At 33.2% G+C, this 20,073-nt stretch overlaps 1 protein-coding gene across 1 annotated transcript; it reads left to right on the top strand.

Moving 5' to 3' along the window:
- Window positions 1–6,886: 6,886 nt before the first annotated feature.
- Window positions 6,887–19,949, top strand: LOC107897232 (N-terminal acetyltransferase A complex auxiliary subunit NAA15). Its single transcript, XM_016822608.2, is given in 27 exon segments — window positions 6,887–6,905; window positions 6,908–6,936; window positions 7,913–7,991; window positions 8,500–8,582; window positions 8,670–8,819; window positions 9,703–9,818; window positions 10,641–10,746; window positions 11,598–11,669; window positions 12,244–12,359; window positions 12,902–13,034; window positions 13,927–14,004; window positions 14,103–14,156; window positions 14,291–14,361; window positions 14,711–14,765; window positions 14,893–14,988; window positions 15,477–15,605; window positions 15,703–15,785; window positions 15,870–16,100; window positions 16,380–16,503; window positions 16,580–16,687; window positions 16,807–16,938; window positions 17,644–17,700; window positions 17,832–17,929; window positions 18,055–18,113; window positions 18,198–18,309; window positions 18,408–18,508; window positions 19,219–19,949. Coding segments are annotated over 27 exon segments (2,673 nt in total). The 3' UTR covers window positions 19,401–19,949.
- The last annotated feature ends 124 nt before the right edge of the window (window positions 19,950–20,073 follow it).

Here is a 20,073-nt window from a genome sequence, read left to right as displayed (position 1 = left end):
AATATGTAGCGTTATTCACAATAATGGAACTCATAGCCCGAGATATGGGTAAAATATATCCTCTCATTGGCATTACATGATAGATGAAAAAATAAATGTAGCCATGAATCATTCGTCTTTGTGATGAATGACATGATTACTATTTAATAGTAACTTACTTTTCATGAAGGAAGATGTAATGGTTATCATAAGATAAAATAGGATCATTCGGGAGAATGAATTTATTCTAAAGAGATTAATAATATCCTATGAGGGTAACACACTTATGACAAAGTCATTGGATGAACATTGAGCGAGTTACTTCCGTAATGATATGTCATTAGGGAGAGCTCAGCCACGATATAGCCACGATACAGTCACGATACTATGGTGCAATAACTTCGTGACTAAATGAGCTTATAATTAATAGGCGAAAAGCTAGAACTTAATTATAAATCATTTGAACCCTAATCACATATGTCCAATCGGTCCCTCTGCTAGCTCATTGAAATCATAAATGAATTGCATGTTAAATAAAATGAACATAAATGGATGGAAATGGCAAAGTTAGAGAAATGTGAAACATTTGGAAATGAGTGTGGTTTTCTCTAAATGGAAATGAGCTAAAAATTTAATTTATGGTTTTTTGAATTATTTAATTAATTAGTTAAATAATTGAAGCTCAAAAATGAAAATAAACTAATTGGTCATAGTGAATCCGTCGAATATAGAAATATTAAATACGTTTTCTCATAGATTATTTTACGGTAAAGTTGTCATGATTTTAATGGAATTAAAATTGAGTTGAGAAAAATATTTAATTGGGAAATCTTATATTTATTTTGGAAAATAGAAAACAAGTATTGGGTTGGATTGAATTATAAAGTACTGAATTAAAATTCTGAGAAATACTTTATAATTGGACCCAAAACGGGAAAGACCCAAAAGCCTCTCATGATGATGCATGGGACGACAAACCCTAGTTTATTTAACTAGGGTTGTCACCCTTTAATCCTAGTTAGACTGAGTTAGTTTTTCTATTGAAATAGATGTCTACAATTCAATAAAGGTTTCACTTCTTCTTCCTATAAATAGATGGCACCAATAGAGCTACAGAGAGAACTTTGAGATATTATTATTTTGGTCGAAAATAGTGAAAATTTATTTTCTAAGTATAAATTCTATTTTCCAGAATAACAATTCTATCGATTTTTATTAAAGAGAGTTTTGTTTTCCCACTAAAAGTAAAGAATTTTTGGTTCTATGTTTGATTCAAATTCGTTCGAGCTCACACTCGAAATAGTTTGGTCATTTAGTTGAAAGCCGGAACAACAAGGATCCATCTAACTGAAAACACATATGCGATTTTGGTAAAGGGTTTATTGCTATAAATATCACAAATCGGCTCGATATTTAAAATTTTAATTTTCCGTTGTGCAAGAAAACTATTTTCGAACCATATTTTTTCCAACAAAAAAAAGGCTCACCAGTTTAAATACCCTAGGGGTAAGAGCGTATGTGGTTGGTGGTATCGATGCATTTATGCTTGATTAGCACTTTAGTGTGTTATTGGATGGATTTGTGTATTGTTCTCAAATCTGAGTCAGTTAATAGGGGTCGTATGAATAAATGAATATGAGTTATAATTGTTAATTAATTATGTTAAAAAGTATTGATATAAAGATTGATTCATGTTATAAGAAATGATACGCTAATACCCTGAGGGTGTATTGATATTATTGATATCCGATTGTGTAAAAAAAATACGCAATGGGTGATTTAATAGATGTATAATATGAAATGTTAAAGAATTGTGATATTAATATGAAACTTGTTTACATGTGATATAATGATTTTCAGGTTTTGCTATTTAATTTGATTTCATGTTATTTATATACTAATTTCTAAGTATGTTAGCAATGCTGAGTATTCAATACTCAACGTATGATTGTGTTTTTTTTCGTGTGCAGGTCTCTAGTAGGTTTTTAGTGGATGGAAGTTGTAAAGCATCCCAGGTCAGTAACTCAGCTCAGCTCGAGTCAAATTTTTATTCTTTTGTCTAAAAATAGTTAACGATATGTACCTAGGTTGTTTTTGTGGTTAAATATTGCTTTGGTTAGCTATGGACTTATAAGATTTATTTTGTTGAGTTTTAATGCCTGGCAATGATGAGTATGCATGGTTATAATTATTAAGCATTTATTTAACTACGTTAGGTTGAGATAACTTGATTGCTAACGTTGTTCGGGTGTTTTGTCATATATATTTGTTTGTTAGATTGTTACATATGAAATTGCATTAAAGTTTTATTAAGTTAGGTAGGAATAGGTTGGTATTTGAGTGCATTTAAATGTTCATTTTAGGCCATATTACATTAGTGTATCGGGATACAATGGCCATGTTTTAATACCCTAATAACAAAAATGACCAAATCGTGCATTTCTAGATATAGGTATTAAGACTTACCAAGCAAGTCTCGAGACATTATAATCCATGTCTCGAGACATGGTGGTTGATTTTCCACAAATTGATTTGTCAAATTAGGCTTTTCTGAAGCACTTAAGGAGCTTTTTCTCTAGCAAAATAGCGTTTTAGTGTAGTTTTCGTTATTTTCATTTTTTCAATTAATAAGTGAAAATGTCTCATTTTTGTCGATTTTGTGACCCAAATTGGCCGATAACTCCATTGGGAGGCCTACGTGTTTGAGTAATGCATGGGCGTGTTAGAGGTCGATAACGAGCAAGACAGCACTAAGGCATAGGGAATCATGATATCCACTATTTGGGATAGTGATACCTCCAACAGTATAGGAGAGTGAAGACTCTTTTTAGTGGTATCATTATATCCACCTTCCAAGGAAGACTTTAGGGCTCAACATTGCCAGAGGTATAACGATATCTTTTTCACGGTATCACGATACCGTCTTTGTCAAAGGGACAAATTTGGACAAAAAATGGTAGTCTTTGTCTACCTGGTCCCCAATCACACAAGGCCCATGTAGAGACATTTTTGGCAATGAAAAGTCACCAGAATACACTTCAAAACAACCAAAATTAGCTGAAGATGAGAAAGGAACACATTAGCTTAGTTTTTAGGTTTAGTTTCTCTAGGTTTTCTTTAGTTTTTCTCCGCAGTTTTCTAGAGTTTTTATTTTTCTTTAGTTTTTCTATGCATTTACTTATTGTTCTTGTTGTACTTAGTGCTAGTTAAGTTAGTTATTACTGTAGCTAATGTTTATTTACATTTCCAGTCCATGTACCTTGCTTTGAAGATTCTTTAAGCTTTAGTTTAATGTATTTTAGTTTATTTTACTCTAAATCTATTAAAGCTTGTTCCTTTTATGTTCATTGCTTTTCTTGTTGAATGCTTTTAGTTTTTTTGCTCTTTAAGTTGTCTTGTATAAAAATCTCAACTTTTATATTTTTCTTAAGTTTTACTTTCATGGCTGCCTTGTTTTCCACTTTCATGTTTATTTTCTTCACTTTGAGCTTGAATAGCTAAACCTTGAAGGAGGTTGGTTGAAATATGGTCCCAGGCATCTCGTTAATGAGGTTTTTAGTTTGGATTAATATCATCGATATTGGAAAACTAAATTGGCAATCTAATTGTCCTAAAATTGAGATCGGAAGATAAAATAGAGCCACTTGGTAATTTAGCGGTTTAAGCCCCCTTTTCAAGGTTGGATGAACAACATTGAGTAACCAAACCCATTAGATATTTATTGGATAGTCTCTTATTTTAATTTCTTGCAATTTAGTCATTAGAAAAGATATTTAATTTTCTTGTTCTTCTTGTTATAGTTGCCAACTATAAAATCGTGTTTGCAGTCACTTAAACTCTATTGTGTATACTAGTTATTGCTTGATCACCTCTTTTTTTGGGTTCGACCCCTTAGAATACTCGTGTTCCATCAAAATAAAGATCTTCGTTATGTTAGCAAGTCTCGAAAACTCATATAATTGAGAGACTTATATAGGTTGATTACTTGTTATTTGAAAGAAATTAATTTGTTCAAGTTCGGAACATTATTCGTGTAAGTGCATTTGAATGTAAATCTTTTGTTGCGGTTTACAAGCTAAGTTCTCAAGGAAGAGTTTAGTGGTGAAAGTTCTAATAAAGATACAATAGTGAGAAATTGTCACTGAGGTGTAATGGATTAGGTTCACTAGTTGTAAGTGTTTAAAGATAGTGAGTACTTTCATTGAGCTAGGCTTTGCAAATGTAGGAAAATCGAGTTGCGTAAACAAACTTGGTTGTCCTATGGTGTCTTGTGTTTTGTAGTGCTTAAGAAGTGCTAGAGTGTAAATGGCTCAACTTAAAGGGTTTGAGGATCTTGCTAATCCAAATTATGTGTACAAACTAAGAAATCACTACATGGATTGAAAGAAGCTTCTTGAGCTTGTACGAGAGGTTTTACAGTACTGATTGTCAAGGTTTTCAATGGATTATGGACAAATAAGTTCATTGAAGCAATAAGGAACAACAACCATAACACAAATTTATGTTTATGACATAATATTGGTGCCACATCAATTGTTACTAAGAATCATTTTAAAGATAATCCAAAGTGAGTTTGACATAAGCATGAAGCTAACTATCTTATTTCCTTGTATTCCAAATTAAGCAATTGGAGATCGAACATCTTATCGCAGAGAAATATACAAAAAAATCTAATAAATAAGCTCGAGCTTAAAACCCTAAGCCAGCTAGGACACCTATATTTGTCAATGATAAGTTGTGCGCAGTGTTGAAGGAGAGCCCATTTCCCCAACCACATATAGAAGCATGATGATGGTTTTCTTTATTTCACAACCAATCGTCCCGATTTGTGCTTTAATGTTGGAGTGTGTGCAAGATACTAGACCAATCTAAGGAATCTCATGTCAATGTAATCAAACGAATCATTAGGTGTACATTCATGGTACATTTGATATTGACATTTGGTTTACTAATGATAGTGAACATGATACTAGGTACAGTAAAGCTAATTGGGCAGCACATTAGGAGGAAGCTTTTACTTGGGAAGCAACTTAATCTCACGATATAGCAAGAAACAAGGTTCAATCACTCTCTCAACAGCAGAAGCTTGTTACTAGTAGCTATTGTGCTTAGTTCTTATGGATGAGGTAGATGATAGAGGACTTTGAGTTTGCATTACCTATTGCCACAACTTACTGTGTCATCAATAATGCTATAAACATTTCAAACTAACTAGTTTCTTTCCCAATTGTTGGATCTTGAAACTTGAAATTTCAACACAATAAAGAGTGTTAGAAGAAGGTTCATAAAAGATAAATCAAGATTGAAAAAGATTAGGGAGTGATGGAAAAAAGATAGGCATAAAGATGAATGAAAGGCGATGTTTGATGGAACCCTTTGAAGAAAGACTTCAACAAACTCCACCAAAGGCTCTAACCGACCCTCCAATAAAGGTTTCTTGGCAAATCGGAGTGTGAATAACAACCACCACGATTCTTGAAAAGAAATCAAGTTAAAAGCACTTGTAAGAAATTACAAGAAAATAATATTGAAAGAGAGAAAACAAGTTTTCATTCATAAATGAATGAAACTGAATGATGTACATATGAGGTTCATAAAAGAGAAATCAAGATTGAAAAAGATTAGGAGTGATGGAAAAAGATAGGCATAAAGATGAATGAAAGGCGATGTTCGATGGAACCCTTTGAAGAAAGACTTCAACAAACTCCACCAAAGGCTTTAACCGACCCTCCAGAAAAGGTTTATTGGCAAATCGGAGTGTGAAGAACAACTACCACGATTCTTGAAAAGAAATCAAGTTAAAAGCACTTGTAAGAAATTACAAGAAAATAATATTGAAAAGAGAGAAAACAAGTTTCCATTCATAAATGAATGAAACTGAATGATGTACATATGAGGGCGTGTATGCTTTTATTGCTGGTTAGATTTTCGATTTAGTCATTAATATTTCAGATCATTTCTATTCCAGTCACTCTCATTTAGATTGTTTCCATTTTGGTCACTCTCTATTAAATGGTTAACGAAAGTGATGATGTGACCTTTTTCTAACTTTATCTAAAGAATATATATTTGTACTTTTTCATAATTTATGATTATATTTAACTATATTTGTTTGAGGATCAAATTGATAAAATTTATAAATATGGAGGTTAACTTATTAGATTATTAGAATTAGGATCAAATTGATAAAATCTGTAAATACTGAGGACTAAATGTATTATTATACCAATTAAAAAAAGGCCACATCATCACTTTCGTTAATCATTTAATGAAGAATGACCAAAATAGAAACAATATAAATCGTGAGTCACCAAAATATAAATGATCTAAATTATTTGTGACTAAATTAAAAATTTTCATAGTTAAGTGACCAAAACAGAAACATACTAATAGTTGGATGACTAATTCTAGAGTTTACCTATAATTTAATCACAGCGCTTAAAAATATTTTTATTTAGACAAATTATAATTAAGTAATTATGCACCACTATGAGCGATTGGGTGTAGTGCGTTTAACATATTTATTGTCTCACGCTACAGTATCGCTACAGTATCTAATTTCACTGCCACTATTATTTTTACACTAATCGTAGGTAAACGCACCGCCTATCCAAACTCACCTTAACTCGCATATATATATTGCAAAATTACAGAAAGGGCATCTAAAAAAAATTAAAAAGGACAAAATGATTCCTAGCTTTTTTTTTTGTGTGTAAATTTTTTTATTTTTTAATTTTAATTCTATCTTCCTTATTTTTAAGCTTGTTGTTCACAGTAGGGTTGAAGAAGCAGATAAACGCCACCACTCTCTTCTCTCTCTTACAAACCCCTAACTATCAATCCTTTCTTTTATCTAAAACCCTTTTGTCCATCGTAGAATCTTCTTTTTTCTTCCTTAGAGAAAACAATGGGAGCTTCGTTGCCTCCGAAGAAGCTAACCTCTTCAAACTCATCGTCGTAAGGCTTCGATTCTCTTTCTCTCTTATATTGCAATTCCTAATTCTAATTGGTATTGATTATCGTATTGCTTTTTCTATTTTGTTTAGTCGATCGCACTTCCTTTTATCGTTTTGTTCTTTGCTTGTAAAACCCTAGCTGGATACTACTGTTCTGTTGGTTGATGAGGAAACCGATGAATATCGAACGAGAAATTGAAATTTGCACTAGATATACTTGGTTGCCAATTATTATATATTTTATCGTTTAAATTAAGTTAAATTTCTTTTTCCGTTTAGCTATTGAAGCTTAATTAAGTTGACCAGCTTTGCTTAAATTAGGTCAATAAGTTCGATTTTTCAAAAGGACTGTTAAAATTAATTTTTTAACTTTTTCTAAAGGATGCCCTTTGTGCTTTCCTTTTGTTATAATTTCTTTCAATCAATCATTGATAAAATTAGATAAATGAAAATAAACGAGTTTCTTGATTCTTGCCGAGTTAATAATTTCTCCTGCACGAATTTTGTTGGTTCCAATTAGGAAGCTTGGTGGCCTTTTGGCTTTAGACACATAACCATTCAAGACTTTATGTGACTTTTATGAAGCAATCCATTTAAGGAATTGACAAATTGGCCAAGCTGATAGTTGATGAAATCTTCAGCTTCATAGATCAAGATGTGAATATTTATATGTTTCAAGAACTTGTTTGTATTAGATATAAAATAGCAACATCTGAAAGTTCTCCTCATACCGCTGCTGGTCTCTCTCTCCCTGTCTTGTATAATATTAGTCGAATCTAGAATTTTGTCTTGTGGATTCCCTCTTTTTAACTTCTATGGTAAATAAGCTCGATGTAGTTTTTTCTTCTTATCAAGATTTTGATGCAATTAATTTTATATGTTACTACTCTAGCTGATTCTCATTATTGATTTTATATTATGGACTCAGAGGTTCATGTGCTATTGCTAAAGCTCTTATATAAAATTTTTCTTTGTAGAAATCATATGAAACTAAGCAATACAAGAAAGGACTGAAGGCTGCAGATGCGATACTGAAAAAGTTTCCTGAGCATGGAGGTATTTTAGTTGATGCGCATTTTCTTGCCAGATGCAATTGTTTAGTGCTTATATTGGCGTGGTGTTTGTTTTTTCTCTCTTTAAGCGTACCGCATAAAGATGCAAGAACTCTGAAACTGAAAAAGTACTTTAATACTTACAAGGAAAAGGGGTTTTACACTAGATAGTTAAAGTTGGTACCCATGTTATCCGTTAGGATTGTATTTACAAAGATGCCCCTGAGCTTGACTTGATTATCACTTTGGGTTTGTTTCTTATGTCTTATGAATGCTGTCTTTTGCGTTTTTGAAAGCACTAGCTCTATAGTGACTATTCCGAGATGTACGATGCTTCATCTTGGTTTGTTTTTTAATTGATATTGATTAATGTGTTATTGCTATAATATAAGTTGTTCTCCCTCTCTGCATTTATGTGACAATTCCATATATTTAAATAAGCAGCTTCAAATTACTACCTGCTTGTTTATTGTGTTTGTATATTGTTTTTACGGGTTTTTATTCCTTTTCAGAAACATTGTCGATGAAGGGGTTGACTTTAAATTGCATGGATCGTAAATCTGAAGCATATGAACTTGTCCGGCTAGGTTTGAAGGTTGTCTTGTTTCTTTTCTTTTAACCAATGTAATGTCAAAGCATTTTCAGTTCTTCCTAACATTGTTTTACGTTTGCCTTACTGCAGAATGATTTAAAAAGTCATGTTTGCTGGCATGTTTATGGTCTTCTCTATCGCTCAGATAGAGAATACAGGGAGGCTATCAAATGCTATAGAAATGCTCTGAGAATAGATCCGGACAACATTGAAATACTAAGGGACTTGTCACTCTTGCAGGTATACCTTATTTACCTTGCTTGATATTGAAGAATACCTGCCTGCTCAAGCTTCTAAAATAAATGCTTGACATGGAATTTTCTTGAACTGTTAAAGGAGTTTCTATTGTAAGCTTTGTGGTTTGCCTAAAAGGTTTTTTGAACGCCATTGTGAAATTTAATGATCTTAAGTATTGGAGGTTCTTATAGGCAAGTCAATATTGCAACTAAAATAGTTTGGTACGAACCTTTTTACAGCTATAATGTTCATGGTAAAGGCAGGTTCTTCGTGGCAACCTAGTATAATTAAATGAAAACCCCAATATCAGGCTAAAGTTACTGGTGAAAATAAATTCTAAGAAATTTAAGCTGTTTAAGTTGCTTCAAGGAGTTTGCTTGTAGATAGAAAGGACCAAGTTATATTGAAATAGTAACAAAAAATGAAGATACATGTGAATTAACAGGAAAAGCTCTATTAGACTGTAAAGGTTTTCTTAAGCACTTATAAAGTAGATAAGTCGTCTCTTTTTAATAGTTTTTCTAATTTGGATAATAGTTTTTATAGAAAAGTTTATCGCTTTAATAAACAGAAAGGGATCTAATGGACATGATTTGATATTTGGCTGCATATTTTCGTAAGTGATGCTTCAGATTTAGCATCTTAACAGAAGGTTTTGTTTTGATGTACTCACAAAATAAAAAAGTAGTTCACCGAAGCAATCAGTTTGCTTTTTTACTTTCATTCTTGTTATATTGCAATTGTCTTTGTACGAAGATATGATATTTGAGAGAGTTTTATTATTATTATTATTATTGGGATTTGGTCATGGTTTTGTATTTGATCATATTTCTCATTTCAGGTTGTTTTAGAATTATTATATTCTTATTTCATCTTTTTATTGCAGGCACAAATGCGAGATTTGACAGGATTTGTTGAGACAAGACAACAACTTTTGACTTTGAAACCTAATCATCGGATGAACTGGATTGGCTTTGCTGTAGCCCATCATTTAAACTCTAAGTATTTCTCATTCTCCCCCCCTCTTTCCAGAAAAGAGTATTCCTTACTTATGCTTACCTTTTATTTTCTGTGACTTGCATTTTGTGGAACATGTTCAAGAATATTATTGTTATGCTATATTTGGAGGTTGGAATTGAAGGGCCTCATATTATTGAAGACATTTGTTCATATAACTAATACCTCTCTAAAATTAAATGCCTAGAGATCAGAACTTTTTGTTTCTAGTTACATGATCAAATGGGTGCTAACATGGGTGGATTTACTGTTGACTTTTAAAATGTGGTTAATGTGGTTTATATGATTTTAGCTAAGCATCCGATAAGATTTCATAAATGCTTTAAAAATACAAGGTTCTGTTGGAGGTATCCGAATCATTTTCTGACAATATATGGTGAGCGTATATTATGATGAAGGTGTTATTAACATGTACAGGTAGTTGGTCATATAGATTTTTTTCCTACTATACTAGGAAGCTAAGGACAGAGTCCATTTATAAAATTTTGTTGCAAATTAGCATTTTACAAACAATGCTTGAATGATACCTTGAAATGTCTAGTTTACAGCAGAGTTCTGTTGTTTTTGCAATGGCGTTATCTGAAACAATGATTATGCTATCTTTTCTTTTGGCTTTTACAAGTTGATATCAAATGATTCTTTGTTGGATATTTGATTGAATTATTGCTTTGGAAGATTGGTTATCAAGGTTTCTCCTCAACTTTTCTGTCCTTGCATCAGCCAAGTTCTAAGTGAAGGAAGCTTTACTTATAAATTTCTTATCCTTCAGATGTATATGCTAAACACCTTTTTGTTGGTCAATATCAGTGGTGCAAAAGCAGTTGAAATTCTGGAAGCATATGAAGGGACATTAGAAGATGATTATCCACCTGATAATGAACGTTGTGAGCATGGTGAAATGCTTTTATATAAGGTATTGCTCATTACTGCTTGTATGTTTGTGCGTGCAGATGCTCGTGGCTGTCTGACACATCCATTATTTAGGCATTCCAAATTTAGAATTTATACTAATATATAATTGGAGTGACTGACTTGAATTATCCATAATCCATTAAGTATAGATATATTAATGTCATTTTACCTTCTTTACAAATGAAATTCTATTTTGAATTAATTTTATTTTTTACCTGCAATTATAAAAATTACCCATTTCTTCTTGAGTTCATCTTCCTTTTGCTTATGTTTCTGCCAAAATCTAATATTAGCAAGCCTAACCTTTCTACTTATAGTGTGTCTTTTCATGATTCTATTTGTATAGTAGATAAATTAAATATCTCCAAGTTTACTTTAATCTGTGATGGAGGAGTAACCGGTTGCCCATTGTGGTATTTGGCATCTATAAGATATTATTTCTTTGCTTTCTAGACATATGATACATGTTAGAGAGAAGTATGGCTTGCTGACAGAAGTGTTTGCCTTTTATGAGGAATCACATCTGTGGAGCTTGTGGATGTCTGTCCTTGTTGATCTTCAATTAAACATTCTATGTTGACCCCCCCAAAAATTAAATACTCAGTCATTTGTGGAACTTTTGTTGCTGACATTTTAATAATCTGGTTCTCTTTTATACTCTTTCTTGGTTTAACACCAGTAACAAGAATTTGAAATAGCTTAATAAATTTGACAATTCACAAGTACCTACAAGCCCTTTCAATAGATGCATATATTTGTGTAGATCCATACGTATATCTTGCATAATAGACATATTAATAGACTAGAGGTGGATCTTTTTCTTATGTGTATATGGATCGTATCTTTCTCCAGATCTCTTTGCTAGAGGAACATGGGTTTCTTGAGAGAGCACTTGAGGAATTGCATAAAAAGGAGCCAAAAATAGTAAGTACCAACATGTTTAATGTTAAAACCGAGGTAGTTAGTACCGTACTTGTGGATTTACCCTTTTTATTTGGTACCAGTACATACCAGTATCAGTGTGTTTCGGTGTACCGTTTCAGGTTTATCGATATTTTGAAATGCTTTCAAATATATGTAGACATACTATATACATGCAAATATACTTCAATTACATATATATAAATTATTTATATGTGACTATAAAATTTAAAATTATTAATTGAGTTTAGTAATTTAATTAAGTGATTGTGTTTTATTTTCAAATGTAATTATAAAAATAAAAATAGTTAAGATAAAAATATTAAAATCTTGTACTAAGCTGTACAGGCTTGGTATTGGCTGATACGGGTTGAAATGCACTGAAACAACCGAAACACACTGAAATTTTGACCGGAACGGAACTTAAACTCCTTGATATTGGTTTAAGACTGGGACGGTATGGACTGGTTGGTATCAGAACGGTACCAACTACCATGGTTAAAACACTTTGAAGTTAAAAAGATTTGTAAGTTTTGAATCCTGTTAATTAAAAATCCAACCAATTATACTCATCTAGGTTGATAAATTGACTTACAAAGAACAAGAGGTTTCTCTCCTGGTGAAGCTTGGATGCCTAGAAGAAGGTGCCAATCTTTACAAGGCTTTGCTCACTATGAATCCTGACAATTACAGGTGAACCTTACGTGCTTGGTATCTCTTTGATAGACCTAGGTAAACTCTTTAATGAATCTTCCATGGCAAATGATATCAGTTTCATTTTTTTTAATCTAGTGCTTCTTGAGGATATAAATTTCTTTTCTTACTGCCATGGTTCTAAGGAAGAATATTAACTTTTATGTATAACGGATGTGATTAAAAATTTATATTATGAACTATAGTTTGTGGAATCCAACTTGTAGGATTGCTCACAATTCTAATGTTATTTTTGATAATCTATAATTAGTGTCACCATAAGCTTGAACCTAATTAGTGTATCTCCTATGTTTCAGCTCTCATGTTCAATCTTTTTGCATCTTTAAACTTTGTTTCATCAACCTATGCCAGCAGTCTCTTAGTTGCTTTCTCAGATTGGGAAATGAGGAAATTCATACGACAGAAATGTTAAATTCTGTCTACTCAATATAACCTGTATATTGGTGTAATTTATTGCTTTTAGGGCTAATTAGTGGGAGCCATCCGACTTACAACTTTATATTGTATGTTTATATTTCCAGATACTATGAAGGCTTGCAGAAATGTTTTGTCCTGTATTCTGAAAATGGCAAATATTCCTCAGATGAAATTGATCAATTGGATGCATTATACAAATCGCTTGCAGAACAGTACACTTGGTCATCTGCAGTTAAGGTGGTGCACTTATGTCATGTTCCTATTTTCATTGATATGGATGGCTATGGTATACTTGTATTGCAAAATCTTTCCAGTGGCTAATATGCTAATATCAGATGCTATATTGTGTCCTAGCTGTTAATCATATTCATTCAATTAAATTTTTACATCTTTTTATTTTACAGTTCCAAATTGTACCTTTGGATTTTCTGTTCCTGATATAGTGCTCTAGGTTGCTTCTCTCTCTCTCTCTCTTGTGCTTTCTCTTTGCATATATATAGAATGACACTATGAATTTGAACAAAAACCTTGCTTTTCTGAGGAGCTTTTCACCTCTTTCTTAGAGAGGAGCGGCAGCTATATTTACTTGTATGTATTTTTCCCTTGAAGGCTTGATTAAGAACTGATATGATGAGAAGAATCTAATTCATAAATGACCTGTAATATTCTTAAATTATCTGAAAAAAAGATGGTTGTGGTGTAATACTGAAATATTTAATTGATGTTTTGATGTGACAAACAGCAAGAACTTTAGGTGGTTAAAGTTCTACTTTCATATGCTCCAACTTTTACTAACGACTATCTTTGCCTCATTCTTTCTGTTAAGCTGCAATATATTATCCTAAATCAACCTTTTGGGGTGGGTACTTGACCATGAGTTGAAAAGAGACCAGGTTACTGCATAGTTGAAATAAAGTTTCTAGCTGTAGGGATTTTAGAATTTTGATTCTTGCAGTGAGGACAATTAAATTGTTTTCATCCCATACCCCTTTTTGTTATATACTCACGCATGAGAATTTTACTTATTGCTGTTACTGTGTGCATCATTGTCGATGAATGCCTACTTTCTTTATGATGTATGATGAGTTTTCCAGGACTTATATTGGAATTTTGTTTTCTCAAAATATAGAGGATACCGCTTGATTTTCTGCAAGGAGACAAGTTCCGTGAAGCAGCAATTAGTTATATTAAGCCTCTTCTAACGAAGGTATATATGCAAATGATATATAAATTTTTATGGTGCTAGTTTTACTGGTGTTATATTTTCTTGGGTGAAATAATGATATATTTTCTCTGTGCTCTCAGGGGGTTCCATCTTTATTCTCAGATCTTTCTCCTTTGTATGATCACCCTGGCAAGGTATTTTTGCTTGCATGCATTTATTCTGAACATAGAATCAAGTTTCTAAACATGAATTCTCCTTAACTGCTTGCAACTGGTTCAGAGCTTGATTTAATTAGGACTGATTTCCTGCCCTGTTTGCACTTATACAGGCAGATATGTTGGAGCAACTTATTCTTGAGTTGGAGCATTCAATTAGGATTAATGGGAGATATCCTGATAGGTACTATATACTTTCAACCCGTGATAAAGTACATCAAGTCCTAAATCAAATAAATATTTAGATTTGTCTACCCTTAGAGGTAATGTATACTTCCAGCCCTTGTGTGATATTGTAGTAAGCTTTGACAGCATCAAAATATTTAGATATTTGGTGGTTTTGAGTGCATATTCGAGTATTACTGCTTATTGTCTATTCAAGTAGCATTTATGTGTTATCTCTTAAATGAGTACATAATGATTATTCCTTATGGTTGTCTGTAAAGTTTCTGTATGTTCTTGTTTTGCTGCTAATACACAAGCATGCATTTATGCTGAGTTATTTGTTTACTTCTGTTTTATACTGAGTGCAGGACAGAGAAGGAGCCCCCTTCAACACTTTTGTGGATTTTGTTCTTTTTGGCTCAGGTAGGTAATCTAACTGTTTTGTGTCACCCAATTGCCTATGGTTTTTTCTTCTTCCTTGCATTAAATAGTTGGTATTTTCTTTGCATCTTACTTTGAGTAACTTTGGACTTGTTGCCAATTGCTGCAGCATTATGACAGAAGAGGACAGTATGATGTTGCTATTTCAAAGATTGATGAGGCTATACAGCACACTCCAACCGTAATTGATTTGTACTCTGTCAAGGTTTCTTCTGGTCCTCAATCTTGAATTTTTGCATTGGCTTCTTCTGCTGGGTTTTATATTGCGTCAGCTGGATGCTCTTTTTTTTTTTTTTTTTAAATGATCCTTATATCTTTCAACTTGTTTTGTTTCACATATCACAAGACTTAGCAATGCCTGAAAGCTTTTCAAGATATATATATCCTTGGACTTATTACTTGTAAAATTTATCCCTTGCTATGATACTGGCTTTGATTGAATATTGTGTTTTGTTCAATAAATTGTGCAAACTTAATATTCATATAAAATGGATACAAGTTTTTCTTTGCGGAACATAAGTTTTGATGGTAATTGGACAAATATATGACCTCCTTTCAAAGTTTTCAGTGTGTTGATGCATGGCTATTGCTTCTTTTGTGAACATTGTCCCTTTAAATGTCTTTTGGAAAAATTCTTGGAATTTTCTTGAGGCTGGATTAGGTGTATATTAGTTGCTTCATTATTGCTGACAGAGCCGGATATTGAAACATGCTGGTGATTTGGTAGCTGCGGCTTCATTGGCAGATGAAGCTAGGTGTATGGACCTCGCAGACCGTTATATTAACAGTGAATGTGTCAAGCGTATGTTGCAGGCTGATCAGGTGCTAAAAGCTGTTCTCTCCTATCTTTTGTCATATTTGATATTTGTCACTGTCGAAATTTGTTTCATTAATTCTGTAATCTTTTCCACTCTTGAAGGTGGCTTTGGCAGAAAAAACTGCTGTATTGTTTACAAAAGATGGGGACCAGCACAACAACCTTCATGACATGCAGTGCATGTGGTACTTCTCTCTCTCTCTCCCTCCCTTCCTCTCTCTCTCATTGTAATTTGGATACTCCTACTGAGTGGTTTTTATCTTTGGAAGGTATGAACTTGCTTCGGGTGAAAGTTACTTTCGACAAGGTGATCTTGGACGAGCCTTGAAGAAATTTCTAGCTGTGGAGAAGCACTATGCTGATATTACTGAAGATCAATTTGATTTCCATTCATATTGTTTACGGAAAATGACACTGCGTGCATATGTTGAAATGCTAAAATTTCAAGATCGGTTGCATTCACATGCTTATTTCCACAAAGCAGCAGCTGGTGCTATCAGGTGAAGCATTTTTCTGAGGATCTGCAATCTTTTTTAAATGATTCAAAATGTACTTATTCTGTTTGATTGTGGTTGGTGTAAAATGCTATGTAATCTCTGTTGTCTCCTAATCGGGGTGCTTTTAGTGTCTCGTCATGTATTGTTGATCTGTACATGCATGTGGTGCTTCATTTTGAGTTGGGGTTGTCTTTGCCTCCCTTTCTTTACTCCTTTTTTTTTTGGGATGGGAGATGATTGCATAGATGTGAGATGTGCTAATTATTGGATTTTGAAGTGCAGATGCTATCTAAAGTTTTATGATTCTCCTGTAAACTCACCAGCCGAAGAGGAGGATAACACATCAAAAACTCCTTCTCAGAAAAAGAAAATGAAGAAGCAGAGAAAGGCAGAACGAGCTAAGAAAGTATATAAGCTTGTTTCAATGGTTCGTGGATAACACTCTCATTGATGATATTATCTCATGCTTTGCTTTCTTTCAGGAGGCAGAGGAGAAAAATGAAGAATCAAGTGCCAGTGGCAACTCCAAGTTTGGGAAACGCCACATTAAACCTGTAGATCCAGATCCTTATGGAGAAAAGTTATTGAAGGTTTCCTATTATTATCTATCATTATGATTTAGATACCTTATTGAAGATCCTTTGTGCTGTAAAGATGTGTTTCTTAATGCCCTATTAAGCTATGGCTCTGTTTAATGTTGTATTTTTAGACGGAAGATCCCTTGTCAGAAGCAACAAAGTACTTGAAATTGCTTCAGAAGAACTCACCTGATTCTTTGGAAACGCACTTGCTCTCTTTTGAAGTAAATATGAGAAAGCAAAAGATTTTGCTTGCCTTTCAGGTAGTTTATTTCCCAAGAATTAAAATGAGTCTGCTTCTCTTCGTTGTGTTGATCAACTAGAGAACTAATATTTAAATGTGACCAAGTGAGCTTAGAGCAGTGTAATTGTGAGGCAGCCTCATCCTTTTCTTTTTTCTGTTATTGCCTTGATATCTGGCTTGGAGCAATGACATTGTTCTGTTGAACCAAACATCTTTGGTGTACTACTGAATTACTCTGGTTGTGTTGGGTAACTTGAATTGGGAAGAAGGGATTTTGATTTCAAATTTACTATCTATTGTGTTATAAAACTCATGTAAGTATGACTGCCTGATCAATTTCGAAGTTATGGATTGTTGGATCCCTATTTAATGGTTAGTTAGAAATACCAAGGTATGCTACTTTTGAATTTTTCTTTTTAACTTGAATTTTAACTAATTCAGTAATTTGCATGTGTGTTCATTTGTTATGATTTGTTTAGTAAACTAAATACAATTGCACTCTCCTTCATCTTCCCAAACAATGTCAATGAATTTTGTGTGAATTAGATAGTTTGTGTGACAAATCTTTTAGTTGTAGAACAATGGTTTTGCACTGTTGTATTGAGATTAAACAGTTTGTATAATATATGAGTTGAAGAACAATGGTTTTTCTCAGTTGTACTTCTAGTAGTTCATGATCTCATATTAATATGTTTTTGTTATTTTTATTTTCTTTCTTCTGAAGGCTGTAAAGCAACTGCTAAGGTTGGATGCTGAGAATCCGGATTCACATCGCTGCTTGGTATTTAACATTTGCTATTTTGCATTACCATATTGTACACCACCGTGCACAAATACATTATTTATTTATTTTACTTAGATACAAAGATCATCCAGTCTTTACGCTGCTAATTTGAATTTAATGGAATGCAGATTAAATTTTTCCATAAAGTGGGATCAATGCCTGCTCCAGTTACTGATGCAGAAAAACTTGTTTGGAGTGTCTTAGAAGCTGAGCGCCCATTAATCAGGTTCTCTTTGAAATGGCTTTATGATAGTTATTCACCTGACTGGAACTTCATCTTATTATTAGTGTTACTGCTTTGAATTTTTTATTCCTGATGCATTAATTTGCTTTATTTTTCCGTTTTCGCAGCCAATTGCAGGAGAAAACTCTTAGTGAGGCAAACAAAGTTTTCCTTGGTAAACATGAAGGTAATTGAGCATTCTTATTATGATACATTTTAGGCTCCATGAGGTAGGTTGTATGGTCATTCAATGCCCTTCTCTGTTCTGCAGATTCTTTAATGCATAGAGTGGCAGTTGCAGAAATGTTATTTACCTTGGATCCCACTGAGAAACCTGAGGCCGTTAAGTTAATTGAAGATTCATCCAATAAAGTCGTGCCAACGTAATGCTTTTAGTGTATCATTTTTTAAAACAATTTTTATACTGATTCAGTGCAATGCTACTAGCTCTTGATGTTGTTTCTCTGTCTTGCATATCCAGGGATGGAGCACTTGGACCGGTAATGGAGTGGAAACTCAAGGACTGTATTGTAGTCCACAAACTCTTAGACAAGGTTCTTACTGATCAAGATGCTGCTTTGAGTAAGTATATTTCTCCACATAAATCGAGGCTTACTAAATTTTTGACTTTGACTCCATTAACAACTTAGAAATTAATTACTGTTAGTTTCCCAAGTGTACTAGTAAGAAACTTAAATGAGATTGGAATTTTTACATTCTGTTATTAAATATTGTAGATTAGCTGCCTAAATTAATGCATTAAATTATGTTTAAGATATACATGGTTTCAACATTATTCAATGCTTTGGTGTGGGATTTTTATCTCATGAGGTCTGACAGCATTTACTTTTAGTTATTATGATGTTTTAATCTTTAAAGGCGGATGCTGTGATTATCTTTGGCATTTTAAAGAAAGCGGACGTTCATGATAAAATTCCCACTTATTAGTGTTTATTCAACTCTTATTGCAAGTTATGTGACAATTATTTCCTTAATTAAACACTATTCATTGCCGTCTTATGAGACAAATTGCTGTAAACTTCTATAGACAATTGGCAGTAGTCATCTGCCTTAATTTTTTCTATATTTGTTTATGGTCCCACACATTGACTCATGATTTGCTCGGCATCCTTTAGCACATAATCATTACAAGAGTTGTCAGACCTCGACTATATGGGAAAATGTCCTACAAGTAGTGGAAATTTGCATATCTAGTGCTATTGTATAATGTAAAGATTGGGCAGGCTGAAAGAAGTAACGATTTTGATATGAAAACTTTGGTTACATTGCAGGATGGAAAGTGAGATGTGCAGAGTACTTCCCCTACTCCACCTACTTTGAAGGTGGTTGCAGCTCTGCTGTGCACAACTCACTGAACATGAATGGAGGTGCAAGCCATCCCGAAATCAGTCAAAGTGAAAATGCATTGGTATCAAATGGAAAGCTGGAAGCATTTAAAAACCTTACCATTTGAAGATGCTGCATTGACTGACATCAGAGCTCAATGTGTTTGGAATGGATGTCATTAATTTTACACTGCAAAGAGTGCGTTGCAGCTGCTGCTGGGAAAAGAGTGTTTTGAAGTTGGGCTTGGAAAACCAGGCAAATCCCTTTTACTGTGAGATCTCAGTCAAAATTTTCTTTGCCTTTGTTGGCGGTCAAATGCATTCCTTTGCAAATGTGTATAATTTATTCGCAGTTATGATTTAGGATCGAATTTTTTTATGTTACTTACATATTATATATATGCTTTTAATTTGCTCAATCCATTTTGGTTGAGATGTCTGTGGCTCCATGGCTGTACCCCAAAATTTGGGGGGGGCCATATAGAAAATTTTTGGGTAATGGTTTCTGAAATCTTGTGGTTAGCCTAGAAAAGATTTTTACTGTTTTTAGAGCGCTAATATTTGGAGCAGCATGTTGTTTCATTAGTTTTCTGGTCATGTATAAACACCCTTTGGAAATTTTTGCTATCAAGTTGATAACAGTGATATCATAAGTTCTCTGTTATGTTTGTTTTTAATGTTACTTTTTCACTTGCTGCTTCTCTGTCAGTCTTTTTTCTGCTTATATAGTCAATTTCTGATTCAACGAACATGGCATCCATAAAGGTATCAATTTCTGTTTTCTGGATTGAAATGCAACTG

This window comes from Gossypium hirsutum, chromosome A10, assembly GCF_007990345.1.
Source record: "Gossypium hirsutum isolate 1008001.06 chromosome A10, Gossypium_hirsutum_v2.1, whole genome shotgun sequence".
Taxonomy (NCBI): domain Eukaryota; kingdom Viridiplantae; phylum Streptophyta; class Magnoliopsida; order Malvales; family Malvaceae; genus Gossypium; species Gossypium hirsutum.
This window is presented reverse-complemented; position numbering and strand designations above follow the sequence as displayed.